The sequence below is a fragment of the Lytechinus variegatus genome, chromosome 2 (genome assembly GCF_018143015.1).
Source record: "Lytechinus variegatus isolate NC3 chromosome 2, Lvar_3.0, whole genome shotgun sequence".
Classification (NCBI taxonomy): domain Eukaryota; kingdom Metazoa; phylum Echinodermata; class Echinoidea; order Temnopleuroida; family Toxopneustidae; genus Lytechinus; species Lytechinus variegatus.
The window spans coordinates 42,022,969-42,049,316 of NC_054741.1; the positions used below are offsets into that span (position 1 = coordinate 42,022,969).

Here is a 26,348-nt window from a genome sequence, read left to right on the forward strand (position 1 = left end):
ATTATCATAACAAAGATAGGTGAGGTTGATACATTTGCTGCAACACATCAATGTGCCTCCAGCGCCATGGTGGTTTGACTGAGCATGCATGCCCGGCTGGCATCTCAGTAGGTGTGGCCAGTTTACCGGATGGTGGTATTTGAAATTCTACATGCATGCTTACATAAATTGGTGTAAAATTATAGCATGAAAATACTACCTGTGCCATAGACCTTCGCCCCTTGATAGTTCGTAAGTCAATACCCTTCAGAATATACATGGCTCGATACTAAACCGGATAGATAACGAAAGAGTAGATCTAGGTCTAGGACTTGGCTTTGCTCGTGTAGTGGCCATATTCGATCTCTGCCTGATAGATTGCAAAAAGCTGGGTCGGATTTGTGGATATTACATACTGTATACATATTTCTATGTTCAAATCTATACTGTAAGTGAAAAATAAGATTCTAACCTTGAATATTTATCGTTGCTTAACTGCCTTAGTGCCACAACAGTGACAGGCCAAGTCCATATCAAGCTTGGTTGATTCGCGTCGAGTATGCGGCCAGCACTGTTTTTCGCGCAGTATACGTGCACATACCCATATGTGACCGGGAAAGTTTTGGCGCTGTCAGGACAGAAGATCAAGGTCTTGGCTCTGGTGTTGGCTGATGTAATTTTGGTAGGATCAGTGAAATTAAGCAGAAGAACAGTAAATGCAACGTCATCAGACTATGAATTTTCATTGATATGCAAACAACAAAAATCATGATTACCTTACTTTTTTAGAAAAATAAAAATTATTTAAATAATATTTAACATTCTTTAATGAAGTTCTCATTACCAATGAAAAATAACAAAATTAAAAAAAAAAAAAATCAACTCTTCAATCTACCCCAATGGTTCTCTGAGTGAGGGACGGAGCTTAGAATGGTCACAAAATCTGAGTGAAGTGGATCTTGCTAATAGCAACACTGATGTGTGTTGCTGCCCTCTACGTTTGTTGATCAGCTTCATTCATGAATTCATCGTGCATAAATTATCTCAGCAAGAGCAGACGAGTAAGACTCAAACTCTGATCGAAATAAACTTCAAATTAATGGTGAATAGGCATCATTATTACACAATCCTTTTCATTTAGGGGGAAAATAAATCAAGTAGAAGTTGACTTAGACATTACTGTTTATTTTAATGATTGTGTGAAACAAACGGAATGGCCGGCCGGCGTTTGATCTATTTTTTCTTCTTTTTTCGATGCACCGATTTTGCAAAATCTGCACCAACATCTGCAATGACATCAATCGAACACCAATTTTAAAATCGATTTTACTCAGGCTTAGTTTAAACTCATTTATATATACCCATCATTTCCCAAATAAATCGTCAAATTTTCATTCATTGAATTCACAGGTGATTAGAGCACTTTATTGAGGTATTGTCAATGCTCACACAACGTTAACAAGGTATGATGGTTCACATCACACATCAACATACAACCATCTACAAATTGCATTGTTAAGTCTCAACAATATTTGCAGCACTTGTGTATTTCTATCCTCAAGATTACAATAACAAAAGAAATAAGTGAGAGAGAGACTGGTATGAGGAATGTTTCAAGTCCCTTCCTAAAGCCGTACCCAGTTTCTTAAAATCTGGCAGTTCACAGCAATAATTACTCTTATTATCAAAATAGATCTATTCGCATGACATTGCTCCACAACACATATCATAATGTGAGAGTATTCATAAATGCACTGTTAGGCTTAAAAAATGTTTGCCTATCTCGGTTAAACTACGAGCCTTTTCACACATGAATCTCGAATCAGCATTGTAATGATGATTGCTATTGTAATCGTGACTGTGATTAGCGTTCGTGATTCCAATCATGTTCTAGTTTGGTTTCACACAGGAAAATAGTCATCAATAGCCTTTTCACTGGAATCATCATTCAAATTACAATTTTTTTTACCGTGTGAAAGGGCGGTAAGACAAATATGAATGAATATAGAAGAAGCAGGTTGCAACTTGATCAAAGCCCATAGAGTCTATATAACAAGAAAAAGATTACAGAGGTGAGATTCATAAAAGAATCATACACAATGGCAATGCCTTGGATTTTACATATGATTATACAGGTAGAGTTTGATAACATTCATAGTAGTGGTGGACAATGTGGTTGGGGTGATAGAAATAGTTAAAATCTAAGCCACCACCCTGTAAAACTCTAAAAAACAAGACTTGAAACATCTATTTCCATGAAGCTCTTATCGGTTCAGATTATACTCCGTACCTGAGCTCAAGGGAGCATGGAAGAACGATTGGTATTTGCATGGCCTGGTTAGTATGATACAAAACTGGCAGCATTTATGTAGCTTTGAATTCTTTCAACTTTGATGTAGTCCCATACCTTTCTGGTTACTTCTAACAACTTAAAGTGCATTTCATAACCCTAACATCACACATCACTTCATGCAATGGGAGAAATGTAATTCTGGTAATTTAATCCATAGATTAAATATTACATCCTATATCATTCTTTGGGACAACCTCTCAAGAATAAAGTCACATACATGGTAATATTATTACACATCACAAGTTTATTGCAAACAATATAGTAATGGAAATTACACACATTTGTAAGGAAACCACAATTTACTAATGAAAGAAATTCTAATTTTGTAATACTGCCTTCCAATTTTAAGCAGATCCCTGGATATGTTTGCAAACTACATATGAACCAAAAGATACATCAATAATAGCAGACTCCTACTAACTATCAGATAACAATTTCTTCCTTTGTTTACTCAGCTTTTCTCTAGAATTAATTCCCCTTAGGTTGTATTTCCATATTTGAACATAACACACTTGCAGCAGCAAACATTAAATATACAACATTAATTTGAGTATGAATCAGAGAAGCATGTTTACACACTAAGAATGGAATACCTGGTTTTTAATCTATCTGAACATTACTATCCCTAAGAGCACGACAAAGTCTGCAGAAAACCTGTTTTATCTCTCTACTTTCTTCCGTAATCTTGACTCTGAAGGAGAAGTCGTCATAATGGTAACTGAAGTTGTCTCTGCCATAGAAACAGATGATGATGATGGTGGTGGTGGTGGGGGCATCTGTGGCAATGTTGATCCATGTAGGAAAGATAGAGGTGATGCAGCACTAGTAGTAGCAAGGTCAGAAGAGCTACATGTGACTGGTGTTGACACAGCTCCTGTTGATGTACTCACTATTGTTGCAGCTGTTGAAGTTCGTGTTGCTGAAGGTGTTGTTGCAGCTGTTGCAGGCGGTGTCAATAAAGATGTTGCCGAAGCTGTTGTATTGTTGGTACGGTTGCTAGGGACCATGGTCAGATCCTCAACAAGTTCCCTGAGTTGGCTCTACAGAGATTCAAAACAGAAAGTAATAAAAATTATTATATTTCCCATGTATTAGGTTTAACCTTTGAACTTCATAGTATATTGTTTACATTTGCAAAAACATAGATCTTAGTCACTGTGGTAACAAGAGAAATCCAACCCTGATGAAAACAAAACAAAAATGGTAGATGTTTGAAAGAAATCGGGTAAGCAATAAAATTCACGGCTGCTAAAATATCAATAACACTATGTAGAGGTGTTGCAGCTCAGTAGATAAGTATCTGGACTTTGAACCGCAAGGTCTGAGTTCCTCCTTTTTCTTGTTCTTTCTTTCCTTCTTCCATTATTTTTTTTTAATTCTCTCTTCACTTAATTCTTTCCTTCCACTAGAGTTTCATCCTTTCTTTCATTCTTTATTATTTCTTTCCTTCTCTTTTTCCTTAATCTTTCTTTCATTCTTGGCTATTTCCTTCATTCCTTCCTGTTTTCATTTTCTTTCTTTCTTTCTTTCTGTCTTTCTTTCCTTTCTTTCTTTCTAACTTTCTTCCTATCTTTCTTCCTTTCTTTCTTTCTATCTTTCTTAATAATAATAATAATATTCTGCATTTATATAGCGCTTAATACATCGGAACGACGTCTCTAAGCGCTTTACAGACATATTATTACCCCGGTCATCGGATCCTTGCATGCCCGCATACAATGTATGTCCATCTCCACTCCCTGGGGAGCATTCCAACAAGAGTTCCAAGACTAAATTGCTAGGCATACTACATATAGGCTTTCACATCCTACCGGGTACCCATTTAACACCTGGGTGGAGAGTGGCAAAGTGTGGATTAACGCCTTGCCAAAGGACGCTAGGCCATGGTGGGATTCGAACACACGACCCTCTGATTTCAAGGCGAGAGTCAGAACCGCTACACCACGACGCTTCCACTTCCGCGCTTCTTTCTTCCTTTCTTTTTCTTTCTTTCTCTCTTTCTTCCTTCCTTCCTACCTTTCTTTTTTTCTTTCTTTCTTCCTTCCTTCCTTCCGTCCGTCCGTCCGTCCTTCCTTCCTTCCTTCCTTCCTACCCTTCTTCCTTTCTTTCTACCCTTCTTCCTTTTTTTTCTACCCTTCTTCCTTTCTTTCTTTCTTTCTTTCTTCCTTCCTTTCTACCTTTCTTCCTTTTTTTTTTTTTCTTTCTTTCTTTCTTTCTTTCATCCTTCCTTCCTTTCCTTCCTTCTTTAGTTATTTTCAGTGGTTCCACTTTTTATTTTGTGTCACGGTCATATACAATAGTACATGGAAATACAATAGTACATGGAAATACATAAGAGTGAATATTAATCAAATGGCATATTGACACCGATTTTGGTCATAGCAAGGTTTCAAATGAGATGGAGTAACAGCATATAAAATCCCATAGAACAAGGTTAAAAACTGCCAGCAGAAAGTATGTCCGGCATGCACTTTTCTCAACATCTCTTGCAGTTGTGTAAACAAATGATTCCGTCATGACTTTATAGGTAATATATAAAGGGAAATATGCTATTGTGACGATAATTACTTTTTTGCCGCATCTCGTCTGGTTATATGTGTAGTACATAATTCGGAGCCATGCGAAAATAAACTATGCAATATGTCCTAAAATATGACTCAAATTTCCTCGACTGGGCATGTGCGGCACTCATCTGGCATATACAATAATGGATAGCAATATTCCATCGACCACATTTGAAATTTTAATTTGCCACAAACGATCGGAAGTGTTAAAATCTGGTTTCAGTAAAGGTCAAATTCTTACTTTTTCCACTAATTAAAGGTAAATTGATATAATCTGGCCAAATATCTCAGCGTTATAGTGCTTGGTTATTGATGTCTTGTCATGCGTACAAATTTCTGTTTGTTTATTAATATAAAAGATGGAAAATTGATTCAATGGATATTCGTAAAATTTCACTCCTCGGATTTCTTCACTGAAACTGGCGGCTTCGAAGGCGGACATTCTTAACTGCCGTTCTTCCTCTTGTGCTTCTTTAGAAATGAACAGCTGCTTAAATAAATTTGTTGCCTGTTGGAACTCCAGTCATAGAAACTTTTTGGTCATAGGAACTAAAATAACTTTGAAAAAAAATATTACAAGGTACTATAGTTTACGTTTAAAAGAGAGGAAAGGGACAATGGTATATAAAACCATAGTACTTTCTTTTGAAGCAGTAAAACATTATTCAAGGATTTTTTTCGGGCAAGTGAAATGCATTTTCGGGCAAGTATTTTCCAACTTTTTAGAAATTCACTTGCCCGAGTGGGCAGCTGCTTCTAAAAAGTTATGTAGCACCCTGATAACAGCATGACCAATCAGATGTAATTTGACCTATATTTACTCTTTGTTGTCTTTGACACAAAAATGAATGAATCCAATTGACACTTTTGTGACTAATGCCAATGTGAACAAGTTTATCAATAAGAACCTTGTGGTTAAAGAGAATGCCAGTAGTTGCAGTAAACACTGATTTCATGAGAAAGTCTGTAAAACAAGGCTTAGTTGTCAGTATATCATCAAGGATCTAGATCTGGTACAGTTACATAAAATGAACTTTGTGAAATCTTGAAATCTACGCTGAAAAATGTTCACACTGAAGATCACCAACACAGATAAGCGCATGTGGGACACATGTATAATTATTGCTCTGAATGTCGGGCCCGACGCTTGACCTGAATCCTGTGCTTATTTGCTGATTTCTCAGCAATTACACAATTTCTTCCAGAATCCTTTGGCACATATGGTGGTCATTTCATTGGATTCTGTATTAACTCATTTTAATATCGTTACCAAAACTGGCATTTACCTTTAATTCGGTCAAAAGCTTTTTGGAAGTCTACTAGTAACACCCTAATGGCTTGTCTATTAGCATCCGTTTCCTGATACCAGTGATGACGGAGATCAATAAGTGCTATGGTGGTAGAGGAGCTTGGAACGCTCCTGAACTGATTCTTGTCAAGATTAGGTAAATATTCATTCCAAAGCCATTTATGAATAAAATTCTCAAGAACTTTTCCTAAAACCGGTGTAAACGAAATAGGTCATACACAGCGGCGTAAGACGCAGGGGGGACAAGCTGCCCCCCTGGCAGATTTCACTGGGAAAATAAAAAAAAAAGGAAAAAAAAAGAAAAGGGAGGGAGAAAGAAAGGGAAAGGAAAGGAGCAAAAGGAAAGGGAAAAGTGAAAAGAAAACGAAGATTTTTTTTTAAAAATGGAACAGAAAGGAATACAGGAAGAGGAACGAAAGAAGAACATTTTAGAAAGAACAAATCATTCCAAAATAGGCATACGTAATACAATAGCATCATGGGAAATATACTAAAAGATGACAAAATGGCAAATGATAGCGGGAAATGAAGGTAGAATGGAATGAGTCAAAAGCTAAATTGGAAAACAAAGAAAAGTGACAAGAATTTAAACTTAATAACATGACCGGGTTGCCGAGGATTTAAAATAAAGAGCGGAAAGAAAGATGGACTGCATACAGCATTGCGCTATAAGCTAGCTAAATTTTATGTGAATATGCTACCGAGGCTTTGCCCCAGACCCCAAGCTGTATGGGCTTTTCATCAATAACGTTTAAATGGCTCTATAACGCCCCCCGTAGAGACCCTCCCTACATTAAGCTTTACTTTCAATCAGGAGGCAGGAGGGGGGGGGGGCTTGGTTCCACACCAAAGAGGAATTAAAAGAAATTATAGGAGACAACGTATAATGAAATGAATGGAAACATTGAAATGTGTTATTTGCTGAATATAATGGAAAAATCTATCACAGAATTTAATTTCATTTGGCAATTTTTTCCAGCTTGCTTTGCTCGCTGGAAACTATTTACCAATTTTCCCACATTGCTACGTTTTCCCCCCCTCAAAATATTTGGTTCAACTGGGTTGAATAAATGTGTTGTGTAAAAGCTATATCCTGTATGTACCTGCTATTTGATTAAAAATAGCGGCAATCTGTGAGGTAAAAATGGCTTTGATATCAAGAAGTTCCGGGGCTCGAGACGGACCCCAACCGCAAAGCACTGCCGTATATGAATATGGAAAGGTTGGGGCCATAGTCCCCAAAACTTATACAACCAAGAAAAGAAACAGAGAAAAGAAAAGCAAAGGAAAAGTGTAGGATATGATTTTATTTACTGAATATAATGTCAAAAATATCTCAAAGTAAAATTCTCATGAAAAGGTGATTTTTTCTTGTTCGCTTTGCTCGCTCAGGACTCCTTTTTTTTACTCTATCACGCTACTGCCGCAAATTATCCTGTTCACAGTGGCGTACAGACCATCAAAAAATGAATGGAAAGAGAGAAGAGTGAAATACATCATTCTCTGGATATCATGCCAAAATCTATCACGAAATTGGCTTTTGTATTACGGCCCGATCTAAACTTCCTCGCTCCCGCATCCCCGACACGGAAAGCAACATCCGGGACCGAAGGTGTGCACAAAAAAATCCTCTAAGTCTTGAGCAGCAAACCGATAATCCTTCGAGACTTCTTTACTGATCGGTTTAAGCCGCGAGTGTTGCTTATCTAGGCCCCGAAAGCAGGATTTATACGGAGCATCCATCTTGATCGCAGGACTGACTTCGTCCGATCGACTAAGGGACGAGTTCAGGCGGAAGATTTACTTCTCTCACTCAGTTTCGCTACTAGTACTGTCTTGAGGGCAGTATTTAGACAAGATCAGGGCTGACTGATGCCTGTTCCCACTCGCCGGAGTATCGCGTTCATGTATGCCAGAACTCTCTCGTACCCCTAATGGTGATTGTCCTCGTTCGAATCCCATATGCTGGGCAGCTTGGAGGGAATGCACGGGGCTGCTATTAGAATTTGATGGGGAGAAATCGCCCCAATCTCTTCTGCGAGATGTAACAGGTCGGTGGTAATCAAATTCCGAATCAGATTCTCCCACAATGGAAAACTCTTTTCTCTACGGCTAGTACGAGGCGAGTTATCATTAGCCCCACTCCGCGACCAGTACGAGGCGATCTAGACCTCTCTCTACGTCTAGAATGAGTCGAGTTTTCATTAGCCCGTTGTCTCGGGCGGCTTTGTCGACTACTTGCCGGGCTGGCGGTAAGCAAGTCCAGAGGGTCGGGGTCGATGGCGGTGCCCGCTGGGGTATGGAAGCAGGAGACCGTCAAAAACACGGATATACGTCGTGTCGTAATTCAATTTACTACACGACGTAAATAATTACGTAGTGTAGCAATTCGAATTACTACACGACGTAAATAATTACGTAGTGTAGTAATTCGAATTACTACACGACGCAATTCCGAATTACTGCCCAACGATTTAATGTCATTACTTTAAATGAATCAGTGTCGCTACATCAAATGATTAAGGTCGTGTAGTAATTCGAATTACTACACTACGTAAATAATTACGTAGTGTAGTAATTCCAATTACTACACTAGAAACATCTAGGCTTACAGTGAGAACAGACTTGCCTCCAGCATTGAAGGCAACACGCAGTGAGTTGGCCAAAGTTGCATACAAGTTGAGAAAAGAAAAAAGCTGTCTACAAAAATAACGGTTGTTGGAGCGAAAGTGGTCCTCTTCTACAGAGAAAAAGGTACCAAGAAATGGGAAATACATAAAGAATAGCGGTCCTGCATTCACGGTCTTCATTTCATTTACAATTACAGAGAACAAAATTCAAGTTCATTTATTTTATTGAACACAAAATGCTACTGACATTGGAAATGAACACACAACTTTTGATCAGTTGTTTTGATACTGATATATATCTGCTCTATATACTGTAATGAATAGATTTTTTCTGCCACATTATGGTTTCTCCCTCCAGTAATATTTGTTAATTTTGTAAACATGTTAAAGGGGGGGGGGGGGTTTGTTAGTTCCTTTAATGTTTCATGTCTTTGCGTGTTCCTCATGTTAAGCATTCGATCAGTCAGACGTGTGTTAATTTTTTTCACATTTATTAATGTATTTGTTTGTGTACAAGTGTTACACATTTAAAATTTCTTTGTATATAGTTTTTATGTACATAGTTTGCCTTTGCCAAAGATGTTCTTTTTATAGTTCTCTTGCATCAGCTGAAAGCAAAACAAATTCCAAGTGCTGGAAAACAAGTACTGTTAAGGCAGTTGCTCAATGTATAATTTTGAAATTTACATTAGCATTTGTAACGATACTTATGAATGGTGTTCGCAACAGTGGAAAGTTATATTTAGGCTTCTATATGTTACAGGTGCAAGCCAAGGCAATACATCTGACACCTGTCGTAAGTACATGTAGGTTGCACGGTTATGTGTTTGTGGATTGGTACATGTACATGTATATCAAAGTTACAGATATGATACCTTGCTATGGGTTGTGAAACGAGCATTAACTTTTTGTCTCTGAATGTGAGAGGTCTAAGATCAGGGTTTCGGAGGCAGAAGGTATTTAGTTGGTTACGAGAAAAAGAAATAGACATTGCTCTCCTACAAGAAACATATAGTTCAGAAGACGTAGAAAGTAGTTGGTCTTCAGAATGGGGCAGTGATGTACTCTTTTGTCACGGATCTCCTCATAGTAGTGGGGTCATGATACTTACCAATTCAAAACTAGATTATAAAATCATTTCCAAACATGTTTCAGGTAATGGTAGATATTTGATTTTAAGAATTATTATAGATGGCAATGAATTTATAATTTGTAACGTTTATGCACCAACAGCTGATAAGAAACATGAACAAAAAATATTTTTTGATCATTTATTATGTACCTTAAATTCTTTTGATGACATTGCGACCACTCCTCTTTTAATTGGGGGCGATTTTAACGTGATTTCAAACATGAATGTTGACAGACAAGGTGGTCATCCAACAACCTTGCAAGCAGTAATCAGTCAACTTAAAAAATTACAGAGTGATTTAGATGTCATTGATATATGGCGTGTACGTAACCCTATCACGCGTAAATATACTTGGAAACAATTGCGGCCTTTAATCCAAAGTAGATAAGATATTTGGTTTGTCTCCGAGACCCTGCAGGATTATATTAGTAAGGTAGATATGATACCCGGAGTGGGTTCTGATCATTTGGCTATTATTTTAGAATTTAAAGTACAAGAAGAAACAAGATGTAATGCTATGAATTGGAAATTTAATAACACCCTATGCGACGATGAAGTGTTTTGTTCTGAAATGACGAAAAATTAAGATCTGTGGATTAAAGATATTTCACAATTTGATGATATGAGAATAGGTTGGGAATTTCTCAAGTATAATATTCGCCTATTTTCGCGTAAATACAGTATTGAAAAGGCACGGAAAAGGAAAGAAAGGCGAAGAGAACTGGAAAACAGGCTAAAAAGGTTGCAGTTTCTGTTGGATTCCGAGGGTGAAAAGCATGTTGAGGAATATGAAAAGATTGAAAGGGAATATGAGTCTTATTTAGATTATACAACACAGGGCATCATATTAAGGTCTAAAGCAAATTGGATGGAATTTGGGGAGAAAAATACTAAATTTTTTCTTAATTTAGAGAAAGGCCACAAAAATAAATCATCAATTTTTAAGCTGAAGCAAGGCAATTCCATACTTACAGATATGAAAAATATTAATTCCGAAATAAAATCATTCTATACACAATTATATAAAAAGCCTAATGTCGACTCGAGGCAAAACTCCTTATTCTTAGGACAAGAAAATATTCCAAAGTTACCCTCGGATGCCAAGAGTAAATGTGACTTGCCGTTAACGTTAGAGGAATGTACATCATCCCTATTACTTATGTCAAAAAACAAGTCACCTGGAAACGACGGTTTAACGGTTGAGTTCTATCGCAAGTTCTGGGGTAAAATTGGACAGCTTTTGGTAGATAATCTCAACTACAGTTTTCAACAAGGTCAACTTTCTAGTTCACAAAGACAAGGTTTAATTACACTCATATCAAAGAAAGGTAAAGACAAAATGTTAATTGAAAATTACCGACCCATCACTCCAGTGAATGTTGATTTGAAAATTGGTTTTAAAGCTCTTGCAGAAAGATTAAAGAAAGTTCTATCGGATCTGATTCACCCTGATCAGGTAGCATTTATAAAGGACAGATTTATTATAAAGACGCTCTTTTCTTTTCCGACTTGAAAAATATTCCCGGAATATTATTAAGTTTGGACTTCCAAAAGGCGTTCGATTCACTAGACCATTCTTTTTTGTTGAACGTCCTCCGATCATTCAATTTTGGAGAAGGATTTTGTCATTTTATTTAAAGGGGAAGTTCACCCTGACAAAAAGTTTATTGTAAAAATAGCAGAAAAAATAATAAAAAATATTACCGAAGGTTTGAGAAAAATTTCATCAAATAATTAAAAAGTTATTAGAAATTCAATTATTTGATTTGTGACGTCACATGCGAGCAGCGTTCCTACATAGCGAATGGTAAAAAATCTATGAAATGTCATTTTCTCAGAAAATTGAAAATGGTTTTCACTGTAACTTTTGTATATCAATAGACAAATCATTTCACACCCGTTCATGAAAAGAAAACAAAATTAAGTCATAAGGAACCATACAAAATTTGAAATTCATACATTTTATATTACATAACACATGGGGCAGCTGCTCGTTTATGACGTCACAAATCCAAAATTTTGAACTCTAATAATTTTCTCACTCTTAACGGATTTTCCTCAAACCTTCACCAATATTTTTTACTATTTTTTCCGCTATTTTTACAACAAAGTTTTCTTCAGGGTGAACTTCCCCTTAAAGTTTTATATACCAATTTAGAAAGCGCGGTAATGAATCGGGGTCTGTCATCAGGTTTTTTTCCCATTGAAAGAGGTGTTAGGCAGGGGGACCCATTGAGTCCCTATTTATTTGTTTTAGCTATAGAAACATTTGCTATAAATATTCGTGAAAAAAAGACAATACATGGTTTAAAAATATCTGACAATTTAGAATTGAAATTGTCGATGTACGCGGACGACATAACGGTTTTCCTTTCAGACAATATTTCATTTAGACATCTTTTGAATACACTTCAGAATTTCCGAAAGGAATCATCACTCTCTATCAATATTTTCAAAACAAAGGCAATGTGGATAGGGGCAATTCCACAGGTTGGTGGACATGAGCTCAAAAATTCAAATTCAATATTTTCTTGAATTTTTTTAATACTTTAAGTCCTTCATACATGATAGTTTCAGGAACAAGAAATAAAAAGTTTATTATCTCATGTATACTTTGGAAAGAAATGGTCAAAAGTTGTGTCTTCCATTCTGTACCAAAATACAAGAAAAATAGTGAAAAATGAAATATGCCTTATTACCATTTTGTTATTGCAACAACATACCACTTTATATGTTTTTGAAGTTTAGAAGAGTCGAATTACTTAAAATATGCAACAGATTTTCAAGTAAATTTGTAGTACTCATCAAAAATTGAATATTGCAACCTGCTCAGGTGATGTAACGTGAGTAACCGAAAAAAATGACTTTGTTTTCTGAGAGAAAAATTCTTCACAGTTAATTGGTGGGATTTTAAATTCTCTTCATTCAAACAATCTTTGACACAGTGATGACTATCAAAATCATTAAAAAGTACAATTTTTTTATAAACATGATGAAGAAAAACTGTAACGTGAGTAACTTTGTAACGTGAGTAATCATCATGTAATGTAACCAGTAAAAATTATTCAGTTAGGTAACATTTTCTGTGGGATGTCAAGTTTTAAGTCTCATGGTGAGTTATGAAGTTATTTTTGATTAATTAAAAGCAAAATGAGGGTACACCTCTTTGATGTGACTCTTTGTTCTTAAAAATATCAGTGGTCATACAATCACACAAAAAATTGAATATTAGTAGAAGTATTCACAATGCAAGAGTGCATATGACACATTCTCTATATACATACATTATTCACCACTTCTACTATTAAAATTTGAAGTTTTTCTGTGAGTTACAATACTTGGTTATTGAAGAACCTTGTATATTAGAGTTCTGAAAAATACTTGTTATGACATAATATACTGCTTATTATTTCTACTACAGCTGATCCATCATCGACACCTCAAAACCCCCTTTGGTCGTACTTGCCACGATAGCACAATCATGTAAACATGTACACAATCCAGTTTCCATTTTCGATACTGTTGTGAGATTTTGTGGTATTCCTTAAATCATATTAGCATATAAAGTTGAGGATAACCCATTTCTTCCTGAAAATGTGCTCTTAATAACAAAATTTACTGTATTTTGACAGACAAAAGAACTCAAACTTTAACCTCACTTGAAAGCAAAAGACAATACATTAAGACCTTATCAAAATGAACATACTAATGTACCGCTGTAACTTACAAAATTAAAATAATATAATTCGACCAGTAAAAGAAAGAGTGGAAGAGAATTCTTTGTTTTGAGTAACGTCACGTTTGACATTTTGCGCGTAACGTTCGCGGTATTTGACAGACGTAAACAACGCCGCACACAAAGTGCGTTGACATGCACGCAAAGCATTGTGGGGAGGATTCATCTATTCTACACGAGGGGTAATCTGCCGTTTCGCGAATTTATCATTCAAAGATGCCCCAATTGCACTTTTTTTTCATTGTATTTAATGTAAAATAGGTTTTGAAAATTTTTTATTTACAAAACAAATCAAATCAGAGGTAGAAAAGGGAAACATTTATCAACATGTGTAAGGAAAGTTCCCCAAACACAAATCGTCTTACCATGTATGGATCTCGAGCGCGAGATCGAGATAGCTCGTACTCGACTCGTCGACTGCTAGTTTTAGCTTCGGCTAGACGAGTGGCGGAGCCAAGGCAAAATGTGAACGAACCGATCAACTGATGATTGGTCTTGTCTGCTTGTTAAATGATTATTGATCGGCATGAAAAAAAACCCCGTGTTTTAGAGGGGAAGCATGTATATTTCATGCTTATTACCGATATAGAAATTCGTGTGACCGACGTGAAATTGCGAGCTGGGATCTTATGTTTTCATACTTTTTCTGGTAGTCCCGTGTGTGCAACAATTTGTTTATAGTGAAATGCGTAATGTAAGTGTAGTCAACAAGGAAATGCACGATCACTCCTGCGTAGAAACTATATCTGAGTTCAAGTGTGTACTTTAGTTACAAAAGTAGACTTGCGATCACCACGTAAGATGTTCATAAACCCTCAAAATTAAGTCCCCTCAATATTTACTCAACTGATGAACCCAAACTCATAACATTTTCACTGAACTTTGTTTCTTCCCGTACCTAACACTTTTTAAACAGGAGATAAACTTCAACACGTCAATGATGATGCAGGTTCAGTGCTGGTAATTTGCTTGTTTCCGGTAATTGTACTTGGTTGAAATCAATTTTATTTCATGCATGCTTTCATTTAAGTTGGTTATGAATTTCGAGGTTCCAAGTTCACTGTTGGAATTTTGAGGTGCAGATTTGCATGTAATTTAATGCACTTCTTATTGACAAGATGGGATTTACATTTTTCATGTTACCATTCTGTTTACGTTTCAGAACACCATACAAATTACAAATGTCATGCTTGATTGAAGAATAATCAAATATACAGCATAATTATTTTACCTTAAATGTGACAAATGAGCAAATAGTCGGCTGAACTTCCCTAGTGAAAAATTCAGTTCTACAGCGAATATTCAAGGTATATATAATTATGCAATGACCATGACGTTAGCCCTACAAGTATAATTGTTATATCCTTACCAGCTTACCTTAAAAATCAGTCCTTTATTCCTGAAACTTATGCTGCATACAATGGAAGCCGCATAAAACATGCAGTTTTTGTCAAAAGAAAAAAAAAACGGCTATCCATAACAAAAATGTCAAAGACAGCTCATTTGAATTCCATCAAGAATGACTTGTTGATAAATATTGACTGAATTTTGTTTCAAGATTTGTTATTTCACGTATACTTCAGCAGCGAGTGTGATTTTCACAGATGAATTTCTACCAAGTCACATGAAGAAACTGACAAATTATTGACAGAAATTCACTAGGAACAGTCACACTTATTAATGCAACATGTACTGCTGGACATGCAGCATCTGGCAGGTTACGTTGTCACGTGCAGCTAACGTTGAAACTAATGTGTACGTCAGACAAGGTAGTGTGGAAAAGGCTCTTCCTTTTTCTTTTAATCTTAACATTAGTCAATTAAAGACTTGTTATAACTTAAATTTTTGTTTTTTATGTTCTAATATTCAATACAACTGTTTCAATTCATGTTAATTAGACTAACCGAATTCTGCTCATGCATGATTCAAACATTTTTCAAGTTGAATTTTGGGCACTAATACTTTTTTAATGTTTGTTTTTACATGTTTTTTGTTTGTTTTTTAAGTGTCATGCACTGTTGTAATTACACTATTAGATAGCTATATTTGGTATTATCTCATCTATAAAAGTTGTTGACACTCCTGAACTCCACTATAAGTCACGACTGACAGTCGACTTGTCTACGAAGACTGGGAAATCTAATCAATTACCTCACTCTCGTATACCAGATGATGATGATAATTCTAATATCTTGTACTCTCCTTTTCATTTTATTTTCATTTATGTTTGCATTCACTCTTATTTCCTCTCCCTTTTTGCACAGACCTGATGAGGATCTCCATACCAATGTACCTGAAGCAACCAATCCAGATGGATACACAACCATTGTTCATCCAATAATCCAAAGGAATTTACTGACCACCTCATCATGGACTAGACACATGGGAATAACCCCACATACTTCAATTGGCTATAATAATTGGAAATGAAAGGAAAATTGAGTCACAATAGGCAATATGTGAACAGAAGAAAAAAAATATGGCAAGAGGATGGATTTTTTAATGCATGTACAAATAATACATGACCCATCACATCATGGGTATAATTATTACATGTAACAAGTAAGAACAATTATTTAAATACAATTCAGTTTACATTTATTTCTTATTCTTCGTTAATTTTCATTTAAAATGAGTATATATTATAGATTGAACAGTATTTGAATGAGAATTGGACAACATTTGAACAGAAGAAGAAATCATGGAAGAAAGATGGATCATTTTTAGTACATGTACAACTACAAATGTATTGGTGCATGTGCTTTATCATGCCATCATTGACGTAATTATTACGGTTTGACATTAGTTTCCTATTTTTGGTTAATTTTCATTAATAAATGAGTATGTAAATTGTATATTGCTTGTAAACAATCAGTTTATTATTTAGGTTATTATACTAGATTTTGTTTGAATTCATTTTGTAAATTATTTGGAAAAAATTTCCAGAAATAAAATCAAAATCAAATCAAATCAATGTCTGTAAATACATTATTCAGTCTCATAGTTTGTAATTTTAAGTTATATTCATTACACTGTATCATATTGCAAACCATCATAACATGTATTCATATTTCTTGATACCAAGAAATGCATTCTTAATATCAAGAAATATCACAAAATGCATTTGTTGATATCAAGAAATCCCGAGGGGGGGGGGGCAGTCAAGCCCAGTGCTGTACACATGCGCAACCAAAGATATCCAAAAACCCCCCTTTCATATCAGGAATTGACTCCAAAGTACCCCTAAACAAGCATTTAAAGCAGGTTCGCTAAATACTAGTTAATGATCCTCTGCATGAAAATTTCAAAGGCTAGCTAGTCCGAATTTCTTTTTTTTCTATTGTACATGTACTATGTAGAAACACAAAAAAAGGCCAAAATAACAATGAATTCTGATGTTGCCATTAAAGGTACTGGGTGAGAGTGTATGACTGCAGAATGCAAGTGTTGAGTTACGAGTTGAACTGGTATAAAAAATGTTATCAGGTGTCACAGAAGCCTAAATATGACTAAAGATTTGGAAAACATATCGTCTGGAGAAAACTATGAATGAAAATATGGCGAGAGCGTCACCGTAATGCTAATTTTCTTTACTTTGTTTTTATTTTCATTGATGTCTCGCAAATATATCGATTGGATTTCTCAGAAGTTTTGCACAAGCCAACACTCTTACCCAGTACCTTTAAATGATGTACTATAAGCCGTAAGATATTTTGATAACACACTACCTAACACAAGTGTGAAAGAAGATACGACTAAGCCTCCGCACACAACACGATTTTCCGGAGCACGACTGATCGATCTCGGATCTGAAATAAAATATTGCGTACATTTTGTGCACGGTGATTTATTTCAAATCAAAGAGTTGGTCAGTTGTACGAAAACCGTGAAGTGTGCGGAGGCCTTAAGTGTCAGAACAAGAGTGTCGCTGGGGTGAGCACATGAGCCCGCCTGAAAAGCGGAAAATGGGAGTTATTCCTGGGATCAATGCTAGTGTCGTACACATCAAATTATATGAGCCTACGTTTATTTAAACTCAAGTTATTGCGTTTACAAGGAAAAGTTAACAGACTTCACAAGGGTAAGGTGAAAACATGTCATTGTGACCTTAATGTTTGACTTCGGGACCCCAAAATAAATGGGCTTCCTGGGATCCATGGTAGTGTCATACACACCGAATCATATGGGCCTAGGTTAGTTGAAACTGAAGTCATCACATTTACAGGGACTTCACAAGGGTAACATGAAAACATGTCACTGTGACCTTGACCTTTAGACCTCCAAATCAATTGGCTTCCTGGGATCCATGCTAATATTAAACAAACCAAATTATATGAGCCTAGATTAAAGGCAAAGTTTAGTTTTGGTAACTGTAGAAAATCATAAAATTCCTAATCAATTATTTTAATAGGGCATTATGATATCTAACACCCCTGTGAACTGTTTTCTTCAAAACCATCACTTTTGGGTAATATTTGGGTAATAAGTTCTAAAAACTCAGGATGTCGCCAAGATTTTCACCATAGCTTTATCTACAAAACTCCCTCTAGTGGCCATTTGTTGACTACTTATAATTCGTCATTAGCAGTGATTTTGGGTGGATTTGATCTCATTTGCCGGTGTCTGGAGTCTGAATGCTTCATTTTTCAAAAGACTGATAAAAACTTTTTCGGTTGTACCAAAATTATACTTGGCCTTTAAGTTAAACTGAAGTTATGGCGTTTACAAGGAAAAGTTAACGGACGGACAGACGGACACCAAGCGTGATACCATAATACGGCCCGCAGGCGGACGTATAAAAATGATTGAACATTTTATGCTTCATTGGTAGCGAGGAACTTCCTGATAATCTTATCTTCTTCAGATGTCATTAAAGACAGTTTGAATCTTGTCCCTGTAATGTTAATATCAGGTGACACTGTGCAGAGTATGTCATCCTGCATCTGCCAGGACACATCCTCCACTGCAGGCCATGAGTAGTATGATCCAGTCTTAGTGAGGTAGGTCACTTTAACATGCTCATCTCTGATTTCCAAAACCTGAAAGAATGAAAGAAATTGCCAGCTTGAATGCATAAGGAAAATCACAAATCATATGATTTTCTGAGAACATAAATGTGCTTGCGTGAAAATACCTAAATTTGCAGTGCATAAGAAAATTATTTATTTAGCTTTTGATGGGTATGGGGAACAATTTGATTTATATGTCCTGCTATTATGTCCTATAACATAATTCCAAGTAATAATACAGCGAAAAGTCATTAAAACCAGGACACTGGGGTCATACAAAATTGCCTTGGTATATTACACTCGTATCAGATTTAAAATTGGAAATAAATGGGACCAAAATCTAAACTTATTCTAGCGATTTTATGAAATCAGACATCTTTATTATAAATGTAACATACTTTGACTCCCAAACTATTCACAATAGTTGCTTACCTTTCCTATGTACCAAGAACCTCTTCCGCGGAGACTTGTAAGTCTAATGGCCACAAATTGGCCACGAGTCACCTCAACTGGAGCTGCACATCAAGAAAATGAAAAAAAAATGTTTACCATTTCCACCCCCCACCCAACCGATGCCAAAAAATATTCAATGTTTAACATATAATCAATCAAGACTAACAAGGTTGGTGGGTGCGTAAATTAATACATTCTTTTTGTGATGAATCCTTGTGGCAAGACTGCCCTACCATTCAAACTTGCTTTGCAGTTCTCACTAAAATTAGGGCTTGTCTATCTATTTGGGAAATTAGAAGACCACTCATTCTATAGATCATTTATTCATGCAAATACACCTCCACGTTTGTTTAAATATTAAATATTTGATAACGAAGGAAGACTAGTACATTATCAGGGAAAATCTCATGCATAAAAATGACTATTGCTTTTATTTTGGCAAATAAATTACCTGCTTGGTCCTTGTTGGAAGGCTGCATTTCAATCTGAGGTTCCCTAGCAGGTTTTTCAGCTGGAACTGGGTCTTCTCTATCTCTTGCTGCAATTGAAAGCACTAAATCTGTAGTTTACTTGTCGGAATATCTGAATTTTGCATACTAATGAAATACAAGCGAGTGGACAGGGAAATACAAACTCATTACACTACTTAGAATGTTTCAGAAACTTATAAGATGGGTTTGTACAGAAAGACTGACCTTGTACGGGAACATCTGTTGGTTTTCCGACTGGTAGTTTGTCCCCTCTACGTAGTGCTGCAAATGAAATTGAACAATCAGTAAGTTATTTCTTCTTGCTCAAATAACTGGATTTTGCACACAAAATCAAAAAAATACAACCAAGTGGGCAGGGAAATCCATACTCAATACACTAGTCCCATTTCTTAAAAGATAACAGTTTTGTGAATAACGGTTTTGTGAAAAAATGTAACTAGTGCATTGAGGAATATATTGAAGTGAAGAAACACTGACCTTGTACGGGAACATCTCTTGGTCGTCCAGCTGGTACCCTGTCCTCTCTAGCTCTTGCTGTAATTAAAAAAAAAACAATCTGTAATTTATTTCATGTAAGAATAACTGGATTTTGCATATTAATAAAATACCAGCTAGTTGACAGGTCTATTCAAATTCATTACACTAGTTACATTTTATTTCAATTACTTGATGGATTCTTGTAGAAAGACTGACCTTGTATTGAAACATCAGTTGCTCGGTCTGCTTGTACCAGGTCTGGTCGTTCTCGTGCTAAAATTGAAAGAGAACAATCATTTCAGTGCATAAAAAGTTTTAAAAAGTATAAAAAAAAGGAATTGATGAGCATGTCAAAAAGAATGGAAAGAAGAAATGCATTTCTACACCAATCTTAAAGTTATTGTAATGAATTGTGTATACTAATATTTGCACAAGTGTTCTTTTTCTTTAATAACGAATTCGAAACTTGCATATCACTAAATAATACACATTTACACGTTTTGTCATCGTGATAACATGTCCACTAGTCAATATTAATTTCCATCAGCTCTGTTTCTTTTAGGGGCAAAATGAATATTGGGAGTACCTGGTTCATGCTCTGCATGCTTCAGCTTCAATTTCCGCGTTGCAAACTTCCCAATGTGATCTGTGTTTAGGCAGCCTTCAAATCTCTCCTCCATGCACTCCTCGCAGAAGCAGGACAATTGTTGTGCCTTTAGAACATAAGGACGAAGATTTGTGATCTGATGTAGGCGCCTGCATCCCATCATGGTGTGAACATCAGTCTCTTCCTCTTAATTTCGCCCTTTCTGACAAGGAAAGAATTTTCTGCGAGATGGTCTTTCTGAGGACGACAAGTTCTTACAGCACCATGTGAACATCTCTTCTGCACTGTTAATGACTACTTCCCTTGACAAGATGGCACGGTCAATGGCTTTGTTAATAAGGCCAATCTCACCATCACCTTCTCCTTTGCCATGTTCAGACCCAAAAAAGTGTCGCTCAGTTCTCACAGTCTGGAGGCTCAAATCAGCAAATGAGCCGCGTCCCTTGTACTGGCTGGTGCACCCATCACTGAATATGATTTCTCTGTTGATGGTGTGGTTAGCAGACAGGTAGTCTTCTGTGCACTTCAAGAAGTGGTTAACAGCATGGTGATCATGCCCAAGGTCATCTGACAGGAACACAACTGATTCCCGAACAACACTACCATCCTCCCTGTAGTAGCACACTACAGGATGCATTGTGACTTGCTGTTGAGTGAAATAGGCTGCCTTTATCTCATCTTGGTAAAAAACCTTTCTGTTCCGAGCAAAGTCCATCACCATCAATGCAACATTGTCAGGTAGGTTGTCCTTAATCCTTTGGAACTGTCGTTGCTGCCACCTTGCAGTGTGGAGGTGTTGAACGAAATTTAAACCTTGTGTGGGTGAAAGGACATCATATGCCCATTCTGCTTTATCAATGTTATAAATGTATTAATTCAATTAGTATAAGTTTGGGATTGTCTTTTTTTTTCAAGCAATCTGCTTATGATGACAATCCTTCTCCTGCAAATTGTGAACATCATATAGTTAATCATTTTTGTCTGAATTATCTTTTTAGTAATCTTTATTTACAATTTATGCCAAAAATGCTAACATATTATGTTTATTATGTTATGAAAAATGTATTATACAAATGTTATGGATGCAGAAGAAAACAATAAATAAATGTTATAAAAAATTTCTGAATTCACCGACGAGATCACCAAGGGTACCATGTTTTGTACTGAGGACACGTTTCGACTTTCCATCTGTCATTGTGTGACGTTCCCAGTGATTCCAAGTTACGTCCATTCCATCATCAGACTGCAGTAATTCATGGCATAACTCAGTCAGTTTCTTCCCGAGATCACTGCATTTGTCACACTCACCTCTGATACAAGTTGCCTTGTGAAAGCGTTGACTTGCAGGCAAAGGGCAGAGCAGGAGATCGATCAACTGGTATTCATCAGTGATTCTGGGACTCTGACACTTTCCAGAATTCACAATCTTCTTGATTGTTTGCACCTTGTACATGATGTTAGCACAGTACACACAGAGGCATGTGTCATGAAAGTTTCTTGAGAAGAGTCGAACACTCCTTGGCCTTAACTTTGCAAAGGCGGCAAAACTTATTTTGCACCGTGGAGAGTCCTTGGAAAAGGTCTGGAAGGCCCTCTTGAGCGTCATCTGCATGACATATGCTGCTCCATCTCACTTCGTTGCATACCTTTTGTGTGGAAGCATTCTCGAAATGTCCCCTCGCTTGTAGAAAGACTGCACTTTCTCCACAACATGCCTTGGGAGTTTTCGTCCTGGCTTCTTCTTTTTGGCCAAAACCCTCCGTGCAAACGTAAGTGCTGACTTTCGATGCAGTAGTTTCAGCTCACGTGGTGAAAGTTGGGGACTTGTACTCCACTGTATTCCCTCCCTTTCCAGTGCTGCCTGTTTTCGAGGTGAGGTGTTTTTCAGAAGTGCCTTGATAACTTGCGCAAACTTCCTTGGGGACTCCGGCAATGATTTCCTTGCTTTGGAAACATGATTGTAGAAGGTATTCTGATTGTAGAATGGATTCTGTGATGCACAATTTGACCTTCTGGAACTTGCAACTTTCTTTTGCATTTCACGCTTTTCTCTCTTTTGTTTCTGATCTTTTTCTCGAATCCTTCTCAGTTTTTGTGGCTCCTTCTCTTTGAGTCTTTGTCTTTCAGCTTGTTTTCTTTCCCTCCAGTAGGCACGTCTTGCTTCAACTGACGATCGCGTTGCCTTTGAGACTGAATCCTTCTTGCTCGAGGTCCTTATGGGTAGCTTCACCTTCAATGCCTCTGCTGGGTGAGGTAACCTGCTTTGACTGAAAATAAAACAAAGTTTGCAATGATCAAATTTGTCATAAATCAATTTATAATCACTTTTCTTCTGTAATTCATCTTTTTACATGTATTTCATATACTTAGAAGTGAAATTGATGTGCATTAAAAACAGCATAGTGTTCAACCACATGTATTTAAACAGGAATATCTACAAAATATTAGAAACAATGTACTACTGTAAAAGTGGAAATTTTCATGCATATCCCGCAACGCGAGCATAGCACGAAAATAAAAATGCGCAAATATTTTTGTTTACCTTTTTGTTCAATGGAAACGGCTGACTTTTCGCGGAATGCATCATATTTGGCTTAGCACGAAAAATTAATCCTGTGAAAATAACCACTTTTACAGTTATCATAAAAGGCACATAATTTTTATCAACAAACATTTAATCCTGGCAGGGCTTGAAAAAATTAGGGTAAACTAAATTATCCTTCTAACTTCCTTTTTGCCTGATTCCAACTTACAGGTAGATTGAAAAGTAAAATTTAATTTAATACATGGTACTTATTTCACTGTTCCAGTTTACATTAAAACACATCCAGGTACCTAGTACAAACCACCAATGTACACACATTAAAAAAGAAAAACTGACTCAATATCTAGATCTATAACTTCAATTCAAATACTAGTAATCAAACAACTTTACCATTTTTTCCTTTCTCGGAATCGTTGCTGCCTTAGCCTGGCCAATTCCCTCTGCCTTTGCCTCTCACCTTCAGACAGACCCTGGCGGTACTTCCGGGCACGTTCAGCTTGCCGGGCTTTCTTCTCTGGATCAACCCTCATTGTCACTGTTTATAAACTGGCAGAAATTGACACATTAAACTTTCTGAAATTTTCATTAAGAAATATACACAGTCTCTTCTTCTTGTGGTTTTGATATTGTTTTCACAATCACTATAGTCTAGATAAATGTCATAATCGAAAACGAATCTGTTGTACCTACACCAACATACGAAAAAGTCTACACATGGGACTACACAGACGGACATTGGGGAGAGTTAGGGATGTTTTAGGGAAGAGTGAGATAAAAATGTACGAGATTTTGCTCCTGTTCATCAGATTCGGATATTTTTCTTTTTAAGAATTGTCATTCACCTACAAAAACGCAAGTAAGAATGTCGCTTACCGTTAATCTCTGTTCTTCATATCTGACAAATCCGATCTTGGTCGCCTGGATACGACCGCCACTGCTCGGAAGATTTCTTTTCGCCGCGCCTTGGTATAGCTGTCTGCTGATCAGCTGCAGAATCGCGAAATTGTGACGTTATTGTCAAATGCATGTACTGCACAGCATCGGTCGGTCAAGAATACAGCAACGTGGCGCGCAACGTGAGTAGCTCTGTCAAGCAGCCCGTAACGTTCTAGTCATGTCGGTCAACTGACACTAAGTCGTAACGGTTTGCACATTTCCTGAACTTAATAAAAATACGGACATTAAAATATTGTGTCTGTCATACTATGATAAACATCAGCGATTGAACTAGCATGACAAAGAACGTTTGAATCTAAAATCCTTACGTGGTAATCATGACGGACCCGTTTCGTGGAAACGTTATATGTACGTTATATATCGAAGTACCGTGATGAAAGTTGACAGACATTGTTTCGGGTAGTAATTTGGAAAATTAACATTTTTTTCAGGGCTAGAAAAACTGTGAAATTTAAATGCTCTCTAAACACTTCTTCGTCCATGATTATCACATCAAATGAGATTTCTTAACATTTCTAACAGCTGGAGATAAAAAATTGAAACGTTACTTGATGCGTTTGACAGACAAGGGGTAGTGAGTAACGTCCGCGATAACACGCCCGAAGGGAATAAGCTAGTAATTTCCGAGGTCGATTAAAAGTTGTTTTTATCGTACTTTGCACCTTCTAAATGTAATATTTATTAACTGCAGGTTACAGTGTACATTGGATTTACTGATATTTAGATTACTGGGAATTTGACAGATTTTGACAGACCGGAGTAACGTTTCCACTACCGTCGGCAAAATTCAGTTTGTGTTATGAAGATACACGAGTCTGAAATTTTTACTGCATCAATTTAAGAAAGGAACATATATGGTATACGAATATGATACTATTTGGTAAAAGGGGTCTCCCATTTTTTCCTACAAATGTTTCAAATATGAACAGCTCATGAACAAGTAGTATTTGTCTGTCAAATATGTAACGTTTTCAACATAATAATTAAAAAACAACAAATTAAATTTTGTGGGTGGAGATCAAAATTGTCTTTATTATTTCCTTTATTGAAGATCTGTTGTGCAATGATAATGAAAACACAAATACAAATTTATCTTTTTAGATAAATAACTTCATTTATTTGACACCATAAAACACAAGTATATAGAGAATCTGCCATTAGTAAGACTTGGTTTCGATTAACCAAACTTTAAAGAGTGTTCGAACAACACCTTGAATGCCCTTACCTGTAACCCTATCTAGGCCAGGGTATTTTGGGAGTTGATATGGCCCAGGGGGGGGGGGGGGGTGGGGGGCTTCCCAGGTCCCCCCCTTGATATCTCGGCCATTGGCCGCACGATCACGCCAAAAATTTGTGCGCAGGTTGTCTTGGACATAATCTACAATACTATACAGTAATTTATTTCATGCAAATATGAAAATACTTACCTGATTTTCTTATTTACGAGATAACTCATACATCTACTTGATTTGCTAGTTCAGCCCTCTGGACTGCCATACCCGAATAGAACTCCCAAGGATTTAAAAAGCGCGAGCGCGCCCTCTCCCGTTCAGGCTTACTACCCATGATCACCGCGCAACTAGCGTCCATCTTCCTCACCTTTCGCAAGCCCATACGTTGAAACATGTTGCTACGCAAGGCGGAGGGTCGGTGGGAGGGTATCAAGTAGATGTATGAGTTATCTCGTAAATAAGAAAATCAGGTAAGTATTTTCATAATTTACTTCAATAACTCCATACATCTACTTGATTTGCTAGACCAGCACGGACTCAAACCGTAGGGAGGCATGTTTTCAATTGTAAGCCTAAGAAAATTTAAAAGAAAAAACAAAAACAACGAAATTTAGGGAGAGGGGGAAAAAAGCCGCAGCTGCTTTAAGCGCCGAAGCAGCAAATCTCGCCTCGCTGGACGGAATGTCCTTCAAGTAGAAAGAAGTGAAGGAGTTAGTTGAGCGCCAAAAGGCGGCCCTCAAAAATGTCCTCGAGAGGAATGCCCTGTATACTCAGGAATACTAAGTATCATGGGCCCTCGGCCTAGTGTCAGGAGAACAACATCACCTGCTGACTAGAGCGTAAGAATCGAAATTTGTTGAAAATTTCAACAAGA

The 26,348-nt window shown here is 36.7% G+C and overlaps 2 protein-coding genes and 2 long non-coding RNA genes across 4 annotated transcripts; 1 reads left to right on the forward strand and 3 right to left on the reverse strand.

Annotated features, from left to right (window-relative positions):
* Window positions 1–1,382: 1,382 nt before the first annotated feature.
* LOC121408109 lies at window positions 1,383–6,527 on the reverse strand. The gene is made up of 2 exons (XR_005968996.1): window positions 6,183–6,527; window positions 1,383–3,372 (listed from the first exon to the last, which is right to left on the reverse strand). It is a non-coding gene; the product is annotated as an uncharacterized LOC121408109 (long non-coding RNA).
* A 7,454-nt stretch (window positions 6,528–13,981) lies between these two features.
* LOC121408112 lies at window positions 13,982–18,186 on the forward strand. The gene is made up of 3 exons (XR_005968997.1): window positions 13,982–14,397; window positions 14,620–14,681; window positions 15,968–18,186. It is a non-coding gene; the product is annotated as an uncharacterized LOC121408112 (long non-coding RNA).
* LOC121408111 lies at window positions 18,178–20,903 on the reverse strand. Its single transcript, XM_041599447.1, has 7 exons — window positions 20,720–20,903; window positions 20,350–20,406; window positions 20,134–20,190; window positions 19,861–19,917; window positions 19,617–19,703; window positions 19,145–19,227; window positions 18,178–18,742 (listed from the first exon to the last, which is right to left on the reverse strand). The coding sequence occupies exons 1-7, from the start codon at window positions 20,901–20,903 to the stop codon at window positions 18,518–18,520; spliced, it is 750 nt and encodes a 249-aa protein (XP_041455381.1). The 3' UTR covers window positions 18,178–18,517.
* Window positions 20,904–20,927: 24 nt separating this feature from the next.
* On the reverse strand, window positions 20,928–25,033 carry LOC121408110. The gene is made up of 4 exons (XM_041599446.1): window positions 24,159–25,033; window positions 23,676–23,831; window positions 21,860–23,007; window positions 20,928–21,577 (listed from the first exon to the last, which is right to left on the reverse strand). The coding sequence occupies exons 3-4, from the start codon at window positions 22,350–22,352 to the stop codon at window positions 20,928–20,930; spliced, it is 1,143 nt and encodes a 380-aa protein (XP_041455380.1). The 5' UTR covers window positions 22,353–23,007; window positions 23,676–23,831; window positions 24,159–25,033.
* Between the last annotated feature and the right edge of the window lie 1,315 nt (window positions 25,034–26,348).